Source organism: Eurypyga helias, unplaced genomic scaffold (assembly GCF_000690775.1).
Source record: "Eurypyga helias isolate BGI_N326 unplaced genomic scaffold, ASM69077v1 scaffold6852, whole genome shotgun sequence".
Taxonomy (NCBI): Eukaryota; Metazoa; Chordata; class Aves; order Eurypygiformes; family Eurypygidae; genus Eurypyga; species Eurypyga helias.
The window spans coordinates 23,041-45,520 of NW_010235201.1; the positions used below are offsets into that span (position 1 = coordinate 23,041).

Below are 22,480 nucleotides of genomic sequence, written 5' to 3' on the forward strand. Positions count from 1 at the left end.
CCCTCTGGAGTGCCCACGAGGCTGATGGGATACCTGCAGCTAGCTGGGGACACGGTTTGCAGAAGAACTGGCACCCCAGAGATGGGTTTAAAAGTCCCAACTCACAGCTTCACCTGCTTCTGCTCCCTCTGAGTTTTACTCACACTGCCATGTTATGGGGCTGGGAAATGGCAGTGTGGAGAGAAGTCAATAAAAATTCAATTCAGAATCGTAGTCCTCTGCAGCTTCGCAATACAGGGGAATTATTAGCTCATTCAGGGCTGTGACAGTTAATGCAGTACAATAAAAAATTGAATTTACACATATTTACACATTTAAACTAACACAGCCAACAAAAATCCCTGTCTTTTATAAAATCAAGTTGTTACATCGTCCTATTACTTATCTCAAATGTTTACTTTATCGTGTTAAAAGAGCCTAACTTCAGAAACATTTATCAAGAATTGCTAGAACACGCCCTGACAAAGTCACCACTCACTTGAGCCTCCCCAAGCCATTCCTCCTGCCCCTCATCTGCTTCCAAGAAGCATTTCTCCCAACTCCCTGCAGGTTGCTGCCGTCATTTCCTGGGACTGTCTGAGGACCTGAACTGGTGATTTAAAGGAAAAACGGGGGAAAGTAATTTCCTGAATTCTCTGCTAGCTGCACTGCTGCAGGAGGATGGTTTCAGGCTCTGATTCCATTAGAAAAACGTAGCAGATCTAATCACAAGCTAAAAATCGGATGAGGCTCTGAGTACCTGCACAGTCTCAAAGTAACAACTGGATTTGGGTTCTGCCTTTTTTGTGCCCCTCTTGCTATGACGGCATTTAGTGCGTTTTCCCTTTCTTGTCTTTCAAACGAGGATCTGTTGATTGCGAGTCATGACACCACAGCTTACTGTTCCAGACAGAACAGAGACAAACTGAGTCTGAACTCTTCCCATCTGCGATCTCCTCTGCTCGCCACTGTATTAAAAATTCTGGAATGTGTCTTCTCTGCTGCATGAGATTAAAGCAAATAACGACCCTTCCCCCATAACTCCTAACTCATCTGTAGTGTTGTTATTTAAACTCAACAGTTGCCAGTCTCCAAGGCCAGAGTTATTCTCTGTGTTTAAAGCAGGAAGTAACGAAGCCCGCCCCAGGCAAACTGAGCACCGCCCGTAACCACCAGGCCCTCTTCCAGCCTGCCACGGGTAACCACTCCGGCCCTCCCTGCTATCACTTCGAACAACGTCCATTCTACCTGAACAATTCGCAACTCTGCACAGTGAAATTCCTTTCTAATCCCACCAGGGCAAGCAGCAGGCATATGGAATCATTTCTAAGTATCTTAACAGGACAGTGTAACTCTGCAGGGTGCTGTTTCTGAACACTGGATGTCACACCATGGAGCAACTGGTCCCAAAGTCAAAGCACGGGGCCTTGCTGATGGCACACCAAAAAGCAGATGTTAGCACCTGGGAACACACACCTGCCTCCAATCCAATTCCCGTCTCCCCCTAGTAACCTTCGGTCACAGCGGGGATGGCAGTGAGATGGAATAACCCTGCTGGGCAGGAGTTGAAGAGGAGGACTGCTGTTGGCCTTCTTCCCACACGAGAAGGGCTGACCCTCTGCACAGCATACTCCAACATCGGAGTGCATGCTGTGCTAACTTCACTGCGACCCATGGGCTCCGAGAAGCTGTTGTCCCATTTTCCAGACTGAGGATGATGGGCAAGAACACTACGCTCACCTTGCTACAAAAAGGAAGTTCTTCCTAAGCCACTTTAACTTCTCTGAATGACAGATTCAACCACCTGATCCATATTTTGAACAACTGCATAGTTAAAAAGGGGACTGCCCCCTCGCTTACGAGCGACTGCAGTACCCTCAGTAGTGGTTCTGACAACCGTCTACACAAACAGCATCCACGATTATTTTTTTGAACCAACATATGCTTAGTCCCGCAGAGAAGTGACAGAATTGCTGCAGCAATCTCAGTTCTGTTTAGGATGTTTGTATCTCATTTCTTCGCAGAAAGGAGGGAAGGTATTTTTTCCTCTATTGATGGGAATTATTCCATTTTTCCTACTTTTGTGTCATTTTCTCCGCAGCTTATCATACCTGACGACCAATGACGTGCTTCCACATCAAAAACACTGTGCTAGAAACGCCTCTGGTGTATTCTTGCTGCTTCTTTTTTTTAATACAAAGTATACAAGACTGATATTGTTAAATGGCTTTTCATATTTTTTTAGACTCCTGCAATCAACATGAAGCAAAAGGGCACTTTTCAGGGGATTTTCAATTTGCATCACCCCTCTTTCTTGTGCTGCATCCTCGCGACACTGTGCATACGCAGCGCAGAATCTCTGCAACAGACGTGCTGAGTGTAAACGCAAACCAATCCATCCACAGTAAAATAAGAGAGCGCTCTGCAGAAAACCAAGAGGGCATGCTTCCTGTGATACTCCTGCAGTATCTCGTAGGGAGGGCTGGCGAAGACAGCCGTACCTTACCGGTATCTATTTATGTTTAACCCTAAGAGGACAGCACGTTTCCGTACCTTACAACCCCCAGCAGAGCAGAACATTGACTCTACTCACACGCTATGCGGACAGATGCCTTCCGACTCTTTGAGGTCCCTAGATGGCTCCACGCAACACACTGACACCAGTAATCTTCTGGCCCATGAAAATCTTCCACCTGCTGCCTGGTCACGTTGATGAACACCTCTCGAACTTTCAGTCCTGAAGGGGAAAGCACAGAAAATGAGCTGATACAGGCATCTTGGGCATAAAGCTAAGGTTAGCCAAACCTTTTCTTTTAATTAAGCAATTTCATTTTTAATCAAGGCAAAGTTTTAATTACTTTGACAATAGTATATCGCCAGTAATTAAATTCTAAAAGCTGAGTAGGTCATAATGCATTGAGCTATGAGAATTACCCACCCACTGTGGTCTTTGTAAGAATATTACACCTCCCTCAGAAACCTTGTTTCTTGAACCTTTTTCTCCCCGAATGTTTATCTGGAATTTTACAATATAATGCACAATAAAAGTGTCTTCCGAAAGCTCGTTGCCCTTGAAAACCTTTCTGAAGTACCCTGGCAGGCCCAATCAAGTCGAACAGCCAGAAGGACGCATGTATGGCAGGAATTAACCAAATGTCCAGCCTGTCCCAGACACTAGTACCGCAGTTCCATCCAGCAGCCGTCTCCTCGGATGGGAGAGAAAAGCTGTGTCTTACATAGAGACAACTAAGCTCAAGCCATCACAGCCTGGAAGAAGGAGAAAAGAGAGATGGGAAAAAACTTCCCAGCTCACAAATGGAGACAGCTCTCTGCCCACCATCCTGGGAAGCAAGTGAACAGCTACAGAACTGAAGTCCTGCCTTCCTTATCACAAACAAGTGTTAATATCAAACAGATACCTTGCTTCTTTCATACCGTTTCCCAAAATATAACCTTTCCCAAAACATAAACTCCTCTGCAGGGCGATGCTGTTGCCCACCGCAAATCTGCTCGCTCTCTGCTGAAAGGAATGCACGCCTCCTCCCTGAGGCAGGAAGCCCTTACGCCTCAAGAGCTGAGAAAAGGGTTAAGGGAATAGCCAAGGTCAGCCAGGGGTAAAGATGGGAAAATCCCTGTGCTGTTTCCCAGCCCACGACCATCTTCGTAACCTCCCGGCACAGGTGAAGTTTGGCAGCATTGCCCTTCAGAGCAGAAGCATCTCACTCAAAGCCCGAAGGCAAACACACGACATCAAGGAGCCTTATACACCTGACACGCTACATGTTATACACCTGGGATGTCTGCCCTATCTGCAACTACCTTTGCATGACGACCTGGGGGAGAGGAGATATAACCCAAATCTGGGTTAAAAGACATTAGGAATCGCTGGAAAGAGCCAGTCAGAAAAACATGAATTTGAAAACAGAAAACATCCGTGCCTACTGCTTTCTTCTTTCTCCTCCTGTGCAGTCCCAAGACACTTATTTCCCCTTCACTGGAAATGAATGAAAACTCAGTCTTCAAATATTTCATGCCTGTGAAGTTTATAAAGCAGCAAGAAATTTCTAAACCTGGACTCCATAAAAATTGGCTTCCACTTAATCTCAGGCATCATTAACAGCTGGGTATTTCACTTCTGAAAGGCACGAGGAAGTCAACGTGTCCCTTTGGTAAACAGGAGGGATGAGGCCCACTGGAGAGGCCGGGAAGGTCAGACAAGATTTACACACTATAAAGCAAAACACAGTTTTTGCTCCTTTTCCAGCAACAGGCAAAGGGGATTGTGACTTCTTCTCATTTAGCCTGTTTGGCTTGCCATAAATCACGACAATACCTACAGACACGGACAAGCCTGAGACAGCTTCCAAAGTTGTCTCAATAATGGTTTTAGTCACTCAAATATTTATTCACTCTGTAATAAACAAACAGAGGTTTCCTGGTTGGTTTAGTTTGCATTTTGTTGGGTTTGTTTGCTGTTTCTTTTTAAATATGTTGATGCAGGTTTCAACAAAGCTGTTTACAAAACATCCCGTTATTTCCTGTCACAGTGAAAACAAGCCATTTTGAAGAAGACACGGCACATGGAACTCAGCAGTTCTGTCAGAAACTCCTCTCCTTGCTGACATACCGACTGCAGAGTGCACAAGGAAAGCGCACAACCCCCCTTCAAACATCCGAGCTGCTCTGCCAGCCGTGAATCCCTGGGTTCTCCGTCATACAACCGTTCTGCAGTGATCTTCATAGGTTAAAGAGAAGAGCAGCTACAGCAAGTTCCATGAGAGAGCATCTGAGTCCTGCTGACCTGACACTGCAGGTCTTGACTGGCTGAAGATTTGGCATCCCACCACGCTACAGGACACCAACAGACACGCACGTCCTTGTTCCTTACCTTTGGCAAATCAAGCCGTGTGCGGTCCCTGGACGAGCTCTATCAAAGCTCCAAAGCCTCCAAATCCAAGCTCGTCTGCAGCCATGTCCAACAAGGTTGCAACCCATCAACTTAAAGACTCCTTCGACAAGGGCACAATTAGGTCGGTGACAAACACTGACCTTTCTAAGAGGGCCAGTCTCCCGTCAGGAATCACTCATCCAGCACTAATTAGCTGCCATAGACAGCATACCTGCCTGTTCACACGGTGTTGCTCTGTGTGCTGCTGTGAAGGTGCAGCCTCTTGCTGTACTGACGTGTCTCCAGCTGCCCTCCCATGGCACCACCAGCTTATTCTCACCCGCGCCTGTAAGTAGCCTCTCCCGCAGGAGAGGATGCTCCGTCACCAGCCATTAACCACCGCCTTGCTGGCAGCACTGCCCCCCACCCTCCCAGTTCCGGTGCCCTGTCTTCTGAACTCAATTCCTGAGCTACTCCAGCAATTTTTGGAAGCGGCAAAGAGAAACGAAGGTATGAGGCCTGCATATTGTACAGCTGGCTGGTGCATCCATGCTAACGACAGAATCTGTACTGATACTGAACAAAAAAGGCTTCGCATGACGGTTTTTTGGGAAGCAAAAGCCATTTCTAGGCTCAGTGGTACTGTAAAATTCTGAGCAGTCATCAGCGGACACAGGCGTTTACAGCTTCCGATTTATGAAGGCAGACTATCCTCCAGCCTAGCGCTGGCTTTCACTGGCACATTATTCAATTAATCTGTGTATCAGCCCATATTTTCTGAAACCACGTTTAGTGTGGTTTGAATCAGGCAAACAAACAGCACATCATTTTGAAAAGCTGGCGGGTCAGCATTTCGGGAATGGGACAGGTAGGAATTCAGGTCCTTTTAAAGGTCTCCCAATTCGCCAATAGACAAAATAAACGCATCCAAACCAGCAGAATCACAGAATTTTGAGGTTGGCGGGGGCCTCTGGAGAACATCTACTCTTGGGGGAAAGTCATGTTTGGTTTACGGAGAACGTACACCTATTTTCATTTGTTTTAGAAACAACTACAGAAAGCAAACCTACTGGGAACAGAGGCATACGTTCTTCATTTATCATCACTATATTTCACCCACAAATATATTCACCGACCCTCGACATCTCAAGAAATGCCAGAAAACTTGTTCATAGGAAATGACACAGAACAAATAAAACCAGGCACATAACAAACAAGAGCAACATTTTACCTGTGACTTCTGTAACTCTAATAAGCACTGCGAGTCCAACCCTTTAAATTATTGTGCAAATTATAACCATCATCTTTTGTTACACAGCACAGCCTTACAGAATATAAAATTATGGCTATGGTACTGATATGCTAATAAGCTTTCTGCTCTGTTGGATGGTTTAGCTGCAGATAGACTAATGCTGGCAGCAGATGAATAATTGCTCTCCATGTACTAAACATAACAGAGCTGCACAGAACTTCAGCATTTGTCAGCTTTATTTGTTTAAATGAGAAAAACACTGACAGCAGTTATTGCTGTAATCCTTTTATTTATCAGACAAGAAAACTCTAGTTACTCCTAGCAGGTCTGATCCTCTGGCGAAACCCAAAGTTGAAGTATCTGTAAACCAATTCTGAGGTGCAGGCTGCAGTGTTCAGGCAAGAAAAATGAAGCAGAAGGAAATTAATCAAACCGTAATTATTATATTTTTATCACTGTAGCATCTATTAGCTCAGGCTCTCGCTTTATGAGGCAGAGTACACAGAGCAAAGTTCCTGTTCTGCCACGTTTATGGAATAAAGGGAAAAGGCAGAACATGGATTACCATCTTCTCTGCAACTCGGGAAACGATGCAGGAGAGGGTGAAATAACTTGATCTCTAACCGACCAATTGACTGTGGCAGCGCCGAGATGGGAACCCGCGTCCACCGCAGCTGCAGCTGCTGCTGGCTTGGCCGCACGGCTTTTCTGCACCACCAGCAGCAAATCCACCTCAGGGAGACCTCGGTGCACGCTCCCGGAGCCCCCCGGGACCCCGGCATCCTCAGGCAGCCAGCACGGGGTGCAGCCCCTAACTGCGACATCCTCCCCTGCTGCTCCTTCTCAAATTAACAGGGACTCCTGCGTTACTCGAAGGCGTTCACGTCTGCTGCATAAAACCAGAATCAGGCGAAACTGGATTCCTTGCTCCGCACAGAGACAAAATGCACCCACTGCCCCCAGCAGCTGTCCTTCCTGCCCTCCTGCACCCACGCCATGCAGCGCTGCAGGCAAAGCCCACAGAACACGTGCCCTACGTGCACAGCCACGTTCCTCCTGCTCGCGCCCGGAAGAGCCGGCGGGCAGGAATTTATAGAGATGCGAAGACACAGCTTTGTGTTCGGCTTTAAATTGCCTCTTGTTTGGGTTTCCTGTTGCTATTTTTCACCACTTTTCTATACACCTCAATTTTAATCACGTAACAAAGAGCGGGTGGCAAAGGACAGACCAGGTTGAATGCAGCGTAACCTCCCTTTGGGAGCACACCGGAATGGCGCCCTTCGGCCGGAGGCACCCTTCTTGGCATAAATCCTCGGCAGCTTTTCACAGATGGAGCCCACGCAGTACACAGAGCACCCTGCGTGCTTGGTAACAGGCATGTTTATGCCCCAGATTTGAGTCCAGAAATGAGGGCACTGCCAGTCTGCATATTAATTCTGAATAAACCCAATAGTCTGCTGTTTACTGAAGGCGAAGGAAGAGTTCCAAAATAATTTATAGATATGGGTACATCACGGTGAGAAAATCTCCATGCCTGTCCTTCAACATCACGCTGCGTGTAGCCTTTTCCTCCCTTTTTGTGTCCTAAGGACCATTATGGTAGCTTTTGGAACACACAGACATGCTGCACTGTCTGGGCCACACTTCTGTCTAGAGAACAATACTTTTTCAGTTAGTTCCATCCCTGAGCTACATTCAAACCTGCCACATTTATATTCCACATCCCGTTTGCCTAGCCTATGCCTCCGTGCCTCAAATCTCAATGTTATTGGTGTTCGTTAAAAAAAAAAAATCACCTAATGTTACTTTATCTTTTTTGATTCTGTTATTAATCCAAGGCTTAGAAAACATAATTGCAGTATTCACCAGACAGATTTTCATTAACCATATGGAAGAAAAACATTTAGGGACGACATTTCTTCTATATTGATTCAGCAATGCCTTGAAAAGTAAAGGTTATGCCTATTAAATTATTTTTTGAAAAGGTAACTGTAAAAATTAAAATTCATCCAGATTAGCATTTGCAAAAAACCTTTAGTATAAAATTTCTTCCAAATGTATCACTTAAAAAGAATGCTAAATACCACTTTAGGAGGTGTAACTTCTTTTCAAATGGCATTTTTTCCTCTAAAAAGGAATTTCTTGGATTGATGAGAGGGGATGTTATGCATACACTGCTATTTCCAAGACATGGAGTTGCCTAGCAATCTTGGAATTTAAGAAGAGAAGAAAAGCAATAACAAAACAGAAATGTGAAATTACAAGACAGTGCAGCATTAAATTGGTTTGCAATACTTATCAAGATGCTGCTAAATGAGAAAAGATATAGGGTGTGCTGGGAGCATGACAACATCTGTTGATTGTTTTCAACTTTCTCCCTTCTCCTCTTTTGGACACACACTTTGACACAGTGGATTTCTTTACTCAGCTTTATTGCCTACCAAATACCTCGCGCTGCCTGCGGGCAGAGGCGAGTTTCAACCACCAGGCTGCAGGTGTTTCAGGGTTCACCCCGACAGGGATTTCCTGAAAGTGTTATGTTTCCCTGTTTCTCGTTCCCACTACAAATTACACCACGGAAATACAGAGAACTACTGTTCCCTTCAGAACTGTTGTTTTCCTTGCCTACGGTCAGTGTTTGATCAGGCCCTGTGCCTCCCCTTGAGAAGTTGGTGGTGCGTTTCCAGTTTGTTACCGTCCCGGTGTAGCACCTTCCACATCTACAGTCATTGTAATCCCCTTTCTCTCCCCACTCACACTACACCTCTTCTGCCAGCACCTGTACAGCCCTTCTCTGCCTGTCAGCTCTCTCCTTTTTTAGCCTCTTCCATCTACTGTTTTCCCTTCTGCATTTGCGGAAAGTGCTTCTCCCAAAGCCGTCCCTATGCGGTACCTCACCAGCAGACGTGAGCTGGCTTTATCGACACACCAAGCCAACCAAAATGTTGTCGCAGTAGCCCAGCAGACAGGGTTATGCTGACACACTGCGCGCCCCTACACGGCATGTCGGCTGTGCTCAGGGCAGAGCAGACATCCTCGTGCGACTCCGGAACCAGAGCCCGTTCCCACTCCGCTAGCTCGGTGCAAGCCCTTACCTGTAGCCTCATCCATGCTTTCCTCGGACACGTGCTCATTCTGATGGACCCATTCCCCGTTGCACTTGAAGAAAATCTGCATAGCTGGCATAGCTTTACAGCGTAAGACAATGGGGTTGCTTTTTATAATGTAGGCATCATCTGGTTCCTCCATAAAATGCGGCAGTGTTCCAGGAGCAGATGGGATCGACTCTGGAAGGGCTTCGCTGTTATCATTTCCTGAAAGGGAAGGAAAGGAAAATACACATTTTTCATGTTGTTGCAACCTTTGTATCATCGCATGCAACGGATTAAATGCCATTTTGGATTTTATTAAAAACTAACTTTGTTAGAGAAACACCTGCAGAACTCAGCAGGTATCAGGGTTGTGCTTTGCACGAATTTGACAAACACAAAAACCCAACAATTTAAGTTTAAGAACTGTCAAGAAAAATGACAGAAAAGAAGCATCCGACTCGTCAGAAAACTGCATCATCGCTGTTGCCAATTTTATAGGTGGGGAACCGAGGCACAGAAAGATTAAATGTGTCACCTAAGGTCACCCAGAAAGTCTGTGGGAGAAGCAGAAAGTAAACCTTATTCTCCTGAGTGACAGTCCAGTGCCTTAACCACCAAATCCTCCTTTCTTTCACTGAATCTCATTTCCTTTAGACAGTTGCTGCAGATTTAACAGGGATCAGAGTGTTAACCACAGAGAAATACATCGATATGAACGCATTACCGTAGCACTCCAGCAGTGGAATAAGCAAACTGTGATTTCATACCCACTTAGAGGAAATTTTCAGTATGCTTTTACACTGTTACTCCAGCCCCTTTAAGGTGATAGAAAAGTGGAAAAGTGGTTTCTGTAGGGCCAGAAATGCCAAGACAGTGAGCTTTCGCAGCTGGTATCAGACAGTAGGATCCAAGGGCAGTCGTTCAGCAAAGCATAAGCCTAGGTGTCTTATTTTCTGAATTCCTGTGCTTAGACATGAACATAGAAGCCCTGGAACAGAAGCTTTTCCTGTACTATAACTCTCCTAATTGAGTCAAATCCTAGTTGCTGCTGTCAAAATCTGGAAATTCCCATTGATTTTTAGCAACGCTGGGATTTATTTCAGTAGTTGTCAGTTTTGTGAGAAAAGTCAGAGAACAGCAACAAAAATAAGTCGGAAGGGATCAGTTCATGAAGGAGGATTAGAAAGTCCAGAACAGGTACAGCGTCGCCAGAGGATAACAGAGGAGAAGAGTCTGTATGCAGATGAAGAGTGTCAGAGGAAGAGGTGAGGGCAATGTGTGAGTTAACCAAAAACTATGAAACTAAGGTAGATAAAAGGTAAGCTATAATGATATAAAGTAAATCTAAAAACCTACACAGGTCTAAGATATTACGGAATAATGAGAACACACTTTCTCTTTATTTGTATTAAAAATAGGTATCTCAGCACAGCATATCTGTGTGTGCAAACACACACTCTGTATGTGCTGCGAGATCATTATGACTGTCAAACGAGCTCCGTGCTTTAAACTACACTCACAGTTTACTTTATAGAATATTACCATAATTTTTAGCATGTTACTATTGAACAGTTATGCCAATTTCCATCTTGTCAATCTTCAGTAATACTGCATCCCTGCAGGCTTTATTAAATCCATGCTTTATGGGAAATAACAAAAATGTCATTATAAGATTTTGGAGAGGCTTGGAAATCCCATGCTCCCGTCAACGCTCTGAGTGCCTCACAAGGCAGCAACACGCTTGTGCTGAGGAAGAATAGCGGGCAATTTAGAATGACACATTGTTGTTCCACTGAATTTGCTATTTAGGGCAAGACACAAAGGATGAAATCCCAGCCCCGCTGAAATTAAGGGCACAATTCTCCTCACGAGTGGCATCCGGATTTTATGACGTGGCGCTACATTCTGGTTAAGTATTGCTGATGAGCACCTGAAAACAAGGGATTCTACACCGCTTTGGGATGGCCATGGGTTTGTCCAGCCTGCCTCCCCTGCAGCCAAAGCCAGTGAAGCGCAGTCGTCGGTGCTGTGGCCGGCAGAGCGGGTTTGGGCTGTGGAAGCGGCTCACTCCTACAGAAAACATTTCACAGAGGGAGGTACGTCAAGGTGCATCTTTTCACTTAAACGTACGGGTACTCCGTTAAGCGCTCTTGAAAACCAAACAACGATCGCTACACAGAAGGAGGAACGATTTTTCTTTATCCTACCCCCAATGGATGCACAGATATTACTAGATTTTACATGCTGCACAAATGTAATTGCTTGAATTCACTGTTGTGTGACATTCTATAATCCAGACGAAATCAGCATCTGGCAAGAATTTACTTCACTGAGTACAGCTTCACACAACCACCAGGTAAGCAAAGCAACTCCTGTGTGAGGCTGGGCTGGAAGGAAACAGCGCCTCTAACAACATTCACAAAGGTTTTGTATTCCTTGCTTCTCCCCGATGGAGATGTCCCTTGTCTCCATACGGCCACCTACTCAGACAGGGACTGCTGTGACACCCATTTAATGAGTTCAGGCACCAGACGTTTGGCATCATAAATATTTTGTGTGAACTGTGATACACAGGACTTACTTCACTAGTCCCTTTATCATGCTGACTGTCACACATTATCATCTCAGGTAGAGTAAACACCCTTTTGCGTTTAAATGTCGCACCCTAACCCTAACTAACACGACATTTCCTGCCGTGCACACTGGAAAAAATGGTGATTAGACACGTTGCAGTGCCTACAGGTCCCTGGGACTGGACCAGGTATGATGATACTCAGAACAAGTGCTACTCTAACCGTGGCTACCGCAGGAATTTATCAGTGAATTGGGAACGCACTTGTTAAAAATGCTAAAAATGCCCATTTTTAACAACCTACGGATGCCAAGAGCGAGGTTAGATTAACAAATGAAGTTTATTTTTCCTTTCATTTCAAAACCCTCCCTTTTCTTTACCCCTACTTTATTTTCCATGCATCCTGCATCTTCTGCTAGCAAGGAGTCCTTCCCATCCCTGGAGTCTTTCCAGCTTTCATCTCACAGCAGTATGTTCTTACCAATCTGTGTGAGTAGTTTGTTGTGCTACAGAAAGGATAGACTCTCCAGAACTTCTCCCAGGGAAGGCTCCAAGTGCTTTACACCTCTTAAAACCACAGCATGAACTGGGATAACCTCAAAGTGTGGGGCGATGGATAAGCTCACGACAGAGCAGGGACACCCCGGAGGGATGGCAGCCGTGGGTGAGGCCACGCTGGAACCGTCCACCCCGAAGGCCCTTGGCTGTGGGTCAGTCGATGCCGCAGCAGGTACATCCTGGAGAGGCTGTGGCTCATCGATAAGGCTCTGCTTGGAGCAGGTACACCCCGAGGGACTGCAGCCTGGGGGTAGTCCAAGGCGGAGCAGGGGCAAGGGGGGGGTTCACTGCAATGTTAAACCCGACGGTCTGGTCCAAAGGGACTAGGGGTGTAGACTGTAATGGAAACACCTTTAAATTGTGTGTCCCACACTATAGGAATTACTGTAGCAGGAGCCACCTGATCCCATGGAGGAGAAGCCCGCCGGGCAGCAGCAGCCCGACCCAAGCTGGCTTTGGTGCCCAGTAACCACACAACACCACCCCTCCTGCCCTGAGTGCCCACCAGGACCCACGGAGCCCAAGGCCATGGGCTGTGAGCTCAACAGACATTTGTGGACATTTCTATCCATTCTGCAGACATTTCACAGGGGAGGGGCCCAGACTAAGGGATGGTATGAGTCTGCTACAAAGGATGGGAAGGGGGTGGTGGGCGAGCAGCTGCATGGGGCTCGGTAGCCGGTGGGGTTAAACCATGACAGAGGGGCACTACAGAATCCGAGCATCCCATAAAGACACCGTATTTACTTTTCTAGGAGTATGTGTAAACACACACACGATTAAATATGTAAATAACAGGAGCTGCCACAGACCTTAATCACATCAGTGCTAATTAGATAAACGAGGAAGATAATGCCTAGACGGGTGTTCTGACATTCTAAGCAGCAGATACTGCCCACTGTTAATCAGGTAGAACAAATCCCAGGGTCAAGTCATAAAGCCCCATTATTTACAAGGCTATAACCGATGTTACATAAATATACATGCATTTCAGGATAAATAATATTGTAGCTAACTACAGCAGCTGCTGACCAAAGCAAAGCCTCTCCTACAGTGCACTTAGTACTTGGGGTTTTTAACTTAATGCAACTTTCTTTTGTGCATCATCTTTGTTGTACCCTAACTTGTATTCAAATTCATCTGAAATCCTACTGGAACCTTGCAAGGGGTTTCATTTCAAGTTATTAAGGTTTTTCATTTATAACTGTCAGTTTTCAAGATTCAGCCATTCATAGTTATAGAAAAATGGCTGTTTTAATGCAACAGTGAATGACAGAAGACCAAACTATCAAACACAATTCTTGTATTTTTCACTCCTGGAAAATTACCTTTCAGGAAGTGCTTTGTGCTTTATGTTCTGCACACCAGTGCAATAGGGACTTTAAATCTTTTTATGACAATAATAGAAACAAAAAATAAAGGAGGGGGGAGAAAAAAAAAAAGATAAAAGTTAGGACCAAACACTAAATTCTTCTATGAAATAAATATACTGCTTAGTTGTCAGATCGTGCTAGAAAATCTTGATAGCAGCAGACATGAATCCTTCAGTATTCCAAAATTGACTGGAATATAATTTAGATGTTACAGTGAGATTTTGAAACAATGAAAAATCATGAGTTCTAAACTTGGGGTGGGCTTTGGATTTTTGGTGGGTTGGTTGGTTTTGGGGTTTTTTTTCCAAATTGAAAGCTATTTCAAATAGGTAACTAGCATTACTTTCTATATTTAAAAAAAAAAAATAAAAGGTCAGAAGTGTCCCAAACATGCCAAGTAAACTGCTGGGAATAAATATGAATAATCCCATTGTAACCATCACCCTCAGAAGATAACTACATCCTCTAATGCTACCCTTTAAGGCCCCTTCCAACCCAAACTGTTCTGTGACCAGAGCTGTGGACACTCACTTTCTTCCCTTTCCATGAACCACCTGCCGTCATTTTCTACAAAACTGAGTAACACCAACCATCTCCTACACGCACGCTCATTTTTATAGGAAAGCCAGGAGATGAAAAACTTTCAGAACACGTAACTGCCTTGTGTGTGGAATGGTGTTCATTATGAAATTTGAGTCATTATTCAGTCAGAAAAGCAACTTAGTGGGATTTGTCTACTTTTTTTTAACCAGATAACCCTGTCCCACATGCCACAACGTGGGGTTTTTGCAAGTCGTTCAGATATTGATGGAAATACGAGATTTTGTTGCCCACATGAAATCCTTTAATGCCTTTGTTGTTTCCGCTAGTACACGGATTTACTAAAGCCTAGAGGGACCTGGTATTTAGCAAAGACTGACAGTACAGGAGCAGTGAGAACAGTCAGCAATAAAGCACGCATGCTGATGAGTTTCGCTGCCACGTTCTTCTTTAAACCCTACTGAGGGGAGTGCAATTATTACTTATTCAGCACTCCTGGTAAATGGTACAGACCTGCTGCATGGAAAACCACCATGCAAGCTGCTGGTCCTCCTCTTCTCCAAACCCACACACTTCTCAACCAAATCAAGAAAAACTTCTTAAGACGAGGCACAGGCAAAGAACTAAATTTCACTTGAGTGGGAGTTAGAAAACTAATCTTTGATATTCTAAACCTCAGTTATGTCCTGTGTCGCTCGTAGTTATATACAATATGCTGGGGAAATGGACATCTCCTGGGGTGCCACCTCCTGGGATGCCACCTCCTGGGGAGGTGGAAGGTAAAAGGTGAATGAACAGACCCCTTCCAGCTCCTCCTGCTGCGCTGCCGAGACCTGCTGCACTGGCAGGGTCTGAGGTGAGGCCTGACCGAGCAAGCGAAGACCCACGTGCCGCAGGGACTGAGTGAGGCGCTTCCAAGGAGAGATGCTCCTTTGAACAAACGGGGGCACTGCTTAAACACCTCCCCTACACCTGTGATCGTTTCTGCATTTCCCATCTTCGCAGGCAGGGTCTCCTAGATGTTCAGCACACGTTGCAAGTCACAAGGGCTGTACGTACATCTCAGCAAGCCAACTTTGGATATCAGTATATTAGTTTCATCAGACCCTCTTGCTTCCTATGGATATAAAGTATAAACTTCCAGCAGCTGTACCATAATCCTTCTCATCAAATATTTGGTCGACAGGTGGAAAATTGTTCTGCCAGCTGAGGAAGACAAAATCCATTCCTCCTGGCAATTTTCTGCAATGAGAACTCCAAAAAAATGAATGTGCAATAAGTTGTGGAAATAAATCTAAAATATTATCACACAAAAGCAGTGTGCTCAGAATCTTTAGCTGCAAACTAACCCTGCTTATCTGAATTTTAAAGAATCTCATTCCTCCTTCTGTGTGCATTGGACTAGATATTAAGCTGGACGCTTCTACTTGAAACTACTAGTTATACACCTGGTTTTTCCGTTTTGCTTTGCTTTGAAATGCACTGTGACTTCTTTGATCATTACTTTTTTTTGCATGCACACATCAAGGAAGTCTGACAACAAATCCGGGCAGCACATATTAGCAATTGCGTTTTACGGAAGGGTAAAGCAGTCAGTCTAAAAGGGACAGAGTGAATAAGCACCAGCCGTGAAACGAGGAACCAAATGCCACAAGAGCCGTGTTCCAGTACTTCGTAAACCCATGCTCAGCCGCACAGGCTACTCCTCTGTAACCGAGAAGGCTTCGGATGACATTGTCTCCAGCTTATTAGCAGGAAAGGAGAGTGAAAGTCTATATATAATCATGGAAATAAGTTGTGCTAATAGGATTTAAAACTCAAGACAACTGTGAAGCATAACGCACATTTTTAAATGCCTGTTCATCTCCACTTTAACAGTCCTTTCCTACATAACTAACTTTATGTCTACGAAGCTGTAAAAGGTGAAATGCTTCTTCAACAGCGATAAAGCAGACACGTAAGAGAAAGGCCCAGTGTACGAGGCTACCCACAGACTCACAAGTGGTGAGTGGAAGTGTCTGGGGAATGACAGAACGACCTGCCACAGCTGTAAGCAACTGAGTGAGCCGCCTTCGGTGACTCACAGCTCCTCGGCCAAAACCCACGGTGCACACTACCGGTGCGTTCCAAGGCAAGACAGCATGTTGGTCTGAACCACCCAGTCTCAGACAGGGAGCACGCATGTCCCTCAGCTGGAACAGAGCACAAAAGCTCCACTTCCCTAAAACATTCTGATTTCTTGCATTTCTCTGAACAACCCCTTTTTTCCCCCACTTTATCACCCAAATGTCTTCTCGCACAGAATCCATTTGAGACACAACCGATGATGTCAACAACATTTTGCTGTGACAGTATTCTTTAAGGATATAAAGTACTGCTGCTTTAGTGAGCAGGACTTCTTCCACGGAGAGGACTTTGATGCTAACAGAAGTGAGGCCATTTCCTCATTCAGCACCTCTTCTTTCCCCGTTAACATCTTGTGAGCTATAGCTGAGGGCTGGGTACTTCCCTTAAAACTCACGGGCCTCGATTAGTCTCTACACACACGGCAGAAGGCACAATCTAGTTACGTGTATTTGTCTCTATAACACAGAGTAAGTTTAAAAGCATCACACCTTTATCCACAAAGCCTTAATTCTTCTCTGAGTCTTCATCAAACACCCCCCTAGAGAGTGCTTGTGCAGCTCTACAGAGAGCTACACCTGCGGGTGTGTGATAAGAGCAAACTGGTACCAGTTCTACAACTGACCACGTCACCTGCAGAGATCAGGAATGACAGCAGTCACCTCTCACCACATCCACCCACTCTTAACCCCGACCAGCTCACCTCACACTGCCCATCCCCGTGGGATTAGCGGGCAGTCTCAGCAGAGCACCCAAGGGCAGAATGGCATGTGGAGACCAGAACCCATTCATGCAGCTCGAGTGGGTTCTTTTTATAAAAAGAAAACAGAAAAGAAAAAACCTTTTCACTAGCACCACTTTCCCTCCAGAATTTAATTACTGGGCTGATGTTTTGCCCTGTCTTCAGCCATTTCATGAGAAACTCAATGAAATTTCAATGAAATTTGTGACTGTAACTTTCCATAAACCACATTGTTAATAGGTTGCAGGAGCGTAGGGCATTTATTTTCACCAATGAGGATTAATATGTTCATATAGCTTTAGTGGTCTTTTCTATGCCAACAGAGATGAATATGTTACCCTACTGTAATCCCTTATGTATTCTAAATCTATCTATATCTACGTCATACATATTTATAAAAGTGATATATTGCATTTATTAAATATTAAGTGGATTACAAACTTGAAGAATCTTTCATAAATTCATTCATACATTTATTTAACATCTAGATTTTTTCTTTAAGCAATATGCAAGGAATATAAATCTTTAAAGGCAAAAAGATTCTCCAAGCATTCTAAATAGAGGAGCGCAACAAAAAGTCTTCCAGCACACAATATGCAAAGAGTATCAAAGTAGAAGAGAAATACTTTAAAAATGCTATGAGAAAACATGTTGTAATACCAGACTTGTCCAGATAAAGAGAATTGAATGGACAATGACTGTGTCCTAGCAAACAGAACTGAAAAGACCGAGGCCTCCACAGATTACTGAACGACCTCAGAACACCCCTAGAATTCTCAGTATGTATCACATGCCAACAGCACCAGTTATACAAATTTTAACAACATCCTATTTATCAGGTGGTTATAGGGAGAGGGGGGGGAAGCTTTACTATCTTATTGTGCAGCCACACGTTTCCAGATGCTGCAGTAAAACCACCAGATGTGTCACCTTTGGGGCTGAACACCTTTGGGATCAAATTGCCTTGAAATTCAAGCTTGGCTGCTGCCTAGGATACTTGGCCTGTTTAAGGTGACAAGAAACGAGTCTGGAATATGTTAACCAGTATCATTTCACTAACTGGCATTCCATACGCCTCAAAGGGCTGACAGATATAATGGTTTCCATTAAAGAGTCACATACTGACTTAGGGTTTCTACACCATGGAACAGGTCTTGCAGGCAGCTGGAGAAAGTCACTACTACAGTTTAGCACAGGAGCACAAGAAAAAGCAGGGGATAAAGTGAGGGAAGGCTTCTCTGGAGTGCTCCGCTTGGATTTTCTGTGCATTTAGAGGATCTCCCACATTTACATTGAAAGCTATACACCTATTTCTTCAGTAGACTGGTCTTCGGCACAGAAAGGCAAATAAACTGTCTTGTAAAGTCTAAGTTTAAGGGGTTTTTCTAACCAAAGAACATTTTTAGAACCTTTCAATTAAATTTTCAGTTTATATATAAAAAAGTAGCTTTGAACTTCAAGTGCTTATGACCCAGAAAGGGAACTAATTAGAACCAAACTACAGCAAGGCTAAAAATGTTCATTTTGATCCTCAACAACAAGGATTCCACCTGTGAGAGTATTAGGAAAAAAACCACAATGATTATTTTACTAAAGATACTAAGAGTGCAGCAAATAAAATATGTAACTGCTTGGCTTCCTTTCAAGGATAACAACTAATTCACCAACTGAAAGTGAATGATGTTAGGTTAGAGGTAATGTGCTTATTAATGTAAAAGTCAAGGGGTAATGATCATGATGTAACTTGTTTTTAAATATCACCAACTCATTTTTATTAGGATCCAATCAGATATACACTAACAGCTTTAATCTGCTGCCGTCCTCCTATGTTCCCACCCCCCAAAGACCGAAAACTGCTTTAAAAACATGACAACTCATTCCTATTAGGATCCAGCAATTTGCAGAATATATTTTAGCCCAAATCCAATCAGATATACACTAACAGCTTTAATCTGCTGCCGTCCTCCTATGTTCCCACCCCCCAAAGACCGAAAACTGCTTTAAAAACATGAACAGAGAAATCTTCAGCTGCTATTACTGCTGGAAAGATACTCCACCTTGCTTGCTCTCCCTTGACTGCCAAGACTGTAATTATCATTTGGATCAGCTGCACCGCGATAGACCAAAGAGAGTAACTTCCATGGGAAAAACTAACCTGAAGGAAACTGAAAACTCCAATTTGTCCACCAATTGTGAGCGTAAACTAGGATTTCTCCCAAGTACAATTACTGACTTAACATATCTGCTTATCAAACCCCAGGCCAAAACACAGTACCTGCTGATGCAAGTACTTCCAGCTCAGCACCAAAGCAATAATAAATATAATTAATTCATACCCGGTTCATTGTTGCACCTGTGGTACAAAGCTTATTCTTAGCTACAGCAGCATTTTATTTACTGAATGAGCCACAGAGCTCTTTCCTCCACCTTAATTCACAAATCAATTGTCATTATTAAGGCTAACAGCGTTGATGTGCCCAACTACCAATTCCACTGCTGGAGGAGATGCTTACTGCAGAGCTATTCACTTTCTGCTTCAAACTGGACTACAGACAAATCTTCATTTTGTTTGCAAGCAAGGAATAAGGCTGCTGTACAACTGCTGATAATGTATTAAAAAAGAGGGGGCAAAAATAACCCACATATATGCCAAACTGCTCTGCTCTTAAAAGTACTGCAGTGTCAAAGCTGTTCTGCAGATAAATGTCAGTTTAATTTCTTTTGTAAATGTTGGAGGAGAAAAAAAACCCACCACCTTTCTTCCACCACCAAATGATAACGCATACAATTCCTGACAACAGATGTTGCATAAGAAAGCACGTCAACGGTTTTCTTGGCAGAACTTGTTTAGTGCTCTGCTTAAAACCTCAGCAGAAACTCTCCCCAGCCTGTCCATTTAAACTCCTCAAATCCCCACATTCCATAAAGGTATCAATGAAGTGATATTCTCAGATACTGAGGGCACATGTACATACACCGAAACACAGTTTTGTTCCTTCCAGCCTAAACTGAGAAAGCAAGCTCTTAAAAGACACGTCCTTTATTTTAATGCTAGTGCTTTTTGAGACCACTGCAGTGGTGCGTATGTCGAAACCCAATTTCAGTACGCTCAGTAGCCAAGAGTAAGACATCAAGGTATAATTTTCATCAACTGAGCCTTAAACCCCTAATGATCTAATTATATCTAAAGGATGCTGTAGTTATTTTTGCTTCTTCGGGTAACACAGATTTTATAAGAAAATAGGTAACGTTAGGTGTTAAAATACATTCCAACTACAACACACGGTGCACAATTTAGATTTAGTTTAGATGAGAAGAATATTAGATTTCCAAATTCCTATAAAATACAGAATAGCAAATGATATATTAGCTGTATTTGCAAGCATTTCCATTCCTTGCTGCACTTTAAACTAATTAAATGAATTAGATTTAATGATGGATCTTGATATTCTGAAACTTTATTTTCCTGTGATTCGGAAAAAAAACCAACAAACAAAAAAACCCAACTTTCTCTGCAGCAAAATACAGGTTTGGAAGCAAACATTTATAATGCTTTTTCGTACCAAAAAAAGGCATTTCAAATACTACCCAGTTTATAAAGGATTCGGTATGCCTCATAATGGGAAAGATCCAATTAACAGATATTTTCTACATATGTAGAGAGCCCTGAGTCATAGAGGGTTTATAGATCTTTCTGTAAATACCAATCAAAGCAACAAGTGACATTTACATTTTCAAGTATTTAACGTGTGTGTTTGTAGAAAACCAACATAATACAACAAAGGGAAGAAATGCAGCGAGTGAGCGATCTTTGTGCTTCCATGCCAAAGGATAAGCCTGCACTGGCTACTCATTTTAAATCCAGATACTTTTTCAAGGCATCCCCCTGCACTGTCACCCTCGGCCGCCAAGCACGTGACCCAACCCATCCGTGCCAGACCTGTGGCTCGAATTCTGAAACAGCAGTTGGGGTGAAAACCCCAAAGGAGAATCCAGAAACAAACACACACTCGCACATTCCTGCACGCCCGCTCCAAAGACATCAATCCACCAAGTCAGACATAACAGGAGGAAAGATTAGGCAAGACAAGGAAAAAACCAATAGGAAAACTGCTCTAGAAGGAACCCTGGACAGAGTCATCATTCACGTTTCAAATCAGCACAAGTTGCCTACATCCAGCTGTACCCGTGACGCGTGCTGCGAGTGAACACCGCCCCAGCTGCTCTCACAACCGGATTGGCTTGTCACATCCGCTTCTGCTGAAATGGCACCTTTCAAACGATACGCCTGGCAGTTTCTCCCCAAGCCCCAAAACAAATGGAACCCAATTAACCTGTGGTCTTTACTCTTATTACTTCCTACTGACTATGCCAACCTAACCCGGAGCTGAAGGCCTGGAGCCATTCCACACCTTCCTCTGGCTCCTAAGTATCATGGAAGCTCTTCTCTCAAGACAGACGCCCTTTCCATTCCCAAGCTTCCCAACAAGGGGGAACCAGTTAACCGGGTGAAAACCGGTGGCAGTAAATGCCAAGAGAACAGCTGTGCTTAGCACCTTGGATCACTGTTTTCAGACGATATCCTTAAACCCAGCCAGGTTTCACAGGTCCGGCTGAAAACAGCCTGTAGCCGTGTGAGCCAGCAGACTAAGCCAATATATCTGGAACATCACAGCCTGCAGTAAGCAGGTGTGCTCTGCGGATTCATGAATGACGGAAAAGAGTATTTTCAACTTTAAAACCTTCATGAATTTCAAGGTATGACTGGGGCTATTTTCCTACCCAATACAGCCTAAAATTTGCAACAGAACAGATTAAAATTTGCAATAGATATTAGTAAAAGAGCAGTCTCCATTGAATGTCTACTATTCATGCACACTGAAAATTAAGTAAGAAAAAGCTTATGAAACATCACTTTCACTCAGGATTCCAGACTCTTACGTATAAGAACAGTGGACATTAAAACAAACAAAAAACCAACAAAGCACACACAGGAAAGACATTACTGACAGAAAACATGAAAAAGATGCATTTATGAGAATACTGTGTGTTAGCAAGGCCCAGCCTTTCAGAATTAATTGCTATCCTAACCTCCGTGCAACTGAACTTCAATAGTAAAATACTCCAGCACGCTGTAAGATTATATACCTAGACCTGTGAGGCATTGCACGTTACTGATGTTACTGCACTTCTCAGAAGCGGTTTTCTGCACTACAACATGATAGCATTTCTGTAGTGCCCTCCAGTTAATTGTTTGAGCAAATTAATATTTTGCAATTCTTCTTCTTACAATCAGATAGCTTTTCCTGGAAGAATTCAAGCAAAGCTACACTACCTGAAACAGGGAGAGCAAAATCTTT

General features: G+C 43.8%; 1 protein-coding gene across 1 annotated transcript in view; it reads right to left on the reverse strand.

The window, feature by feature from the left end:
• The window catches only part of LOC104505899 (netrin receptor UNC5D-like), a gene marked incomplete at both ends in the record, with an annotated part of 42,152 nt that extends 22,718 nt beyond the window's left edge, over positions 1-19,434 (reverse strand). The window contains 3 exons of the mRNA XM_010146659.1: positions 2,573-2,716; positions 9,215-9,453; positions 19,415-19,434. Coding sequence (XP_010144961.1) covers positions 2,573-2,716; positions 9,215-9,453; positions 19,415-19,434 — 403 coding nt within the window. The remainder of the gene's footprint in view (positions 1-2,572; positions 2,717-9,214; positions 9,454-19,414) is intronic.
• Positions 19,435-22,480: the final 3,046 nt, after the last annotated feature.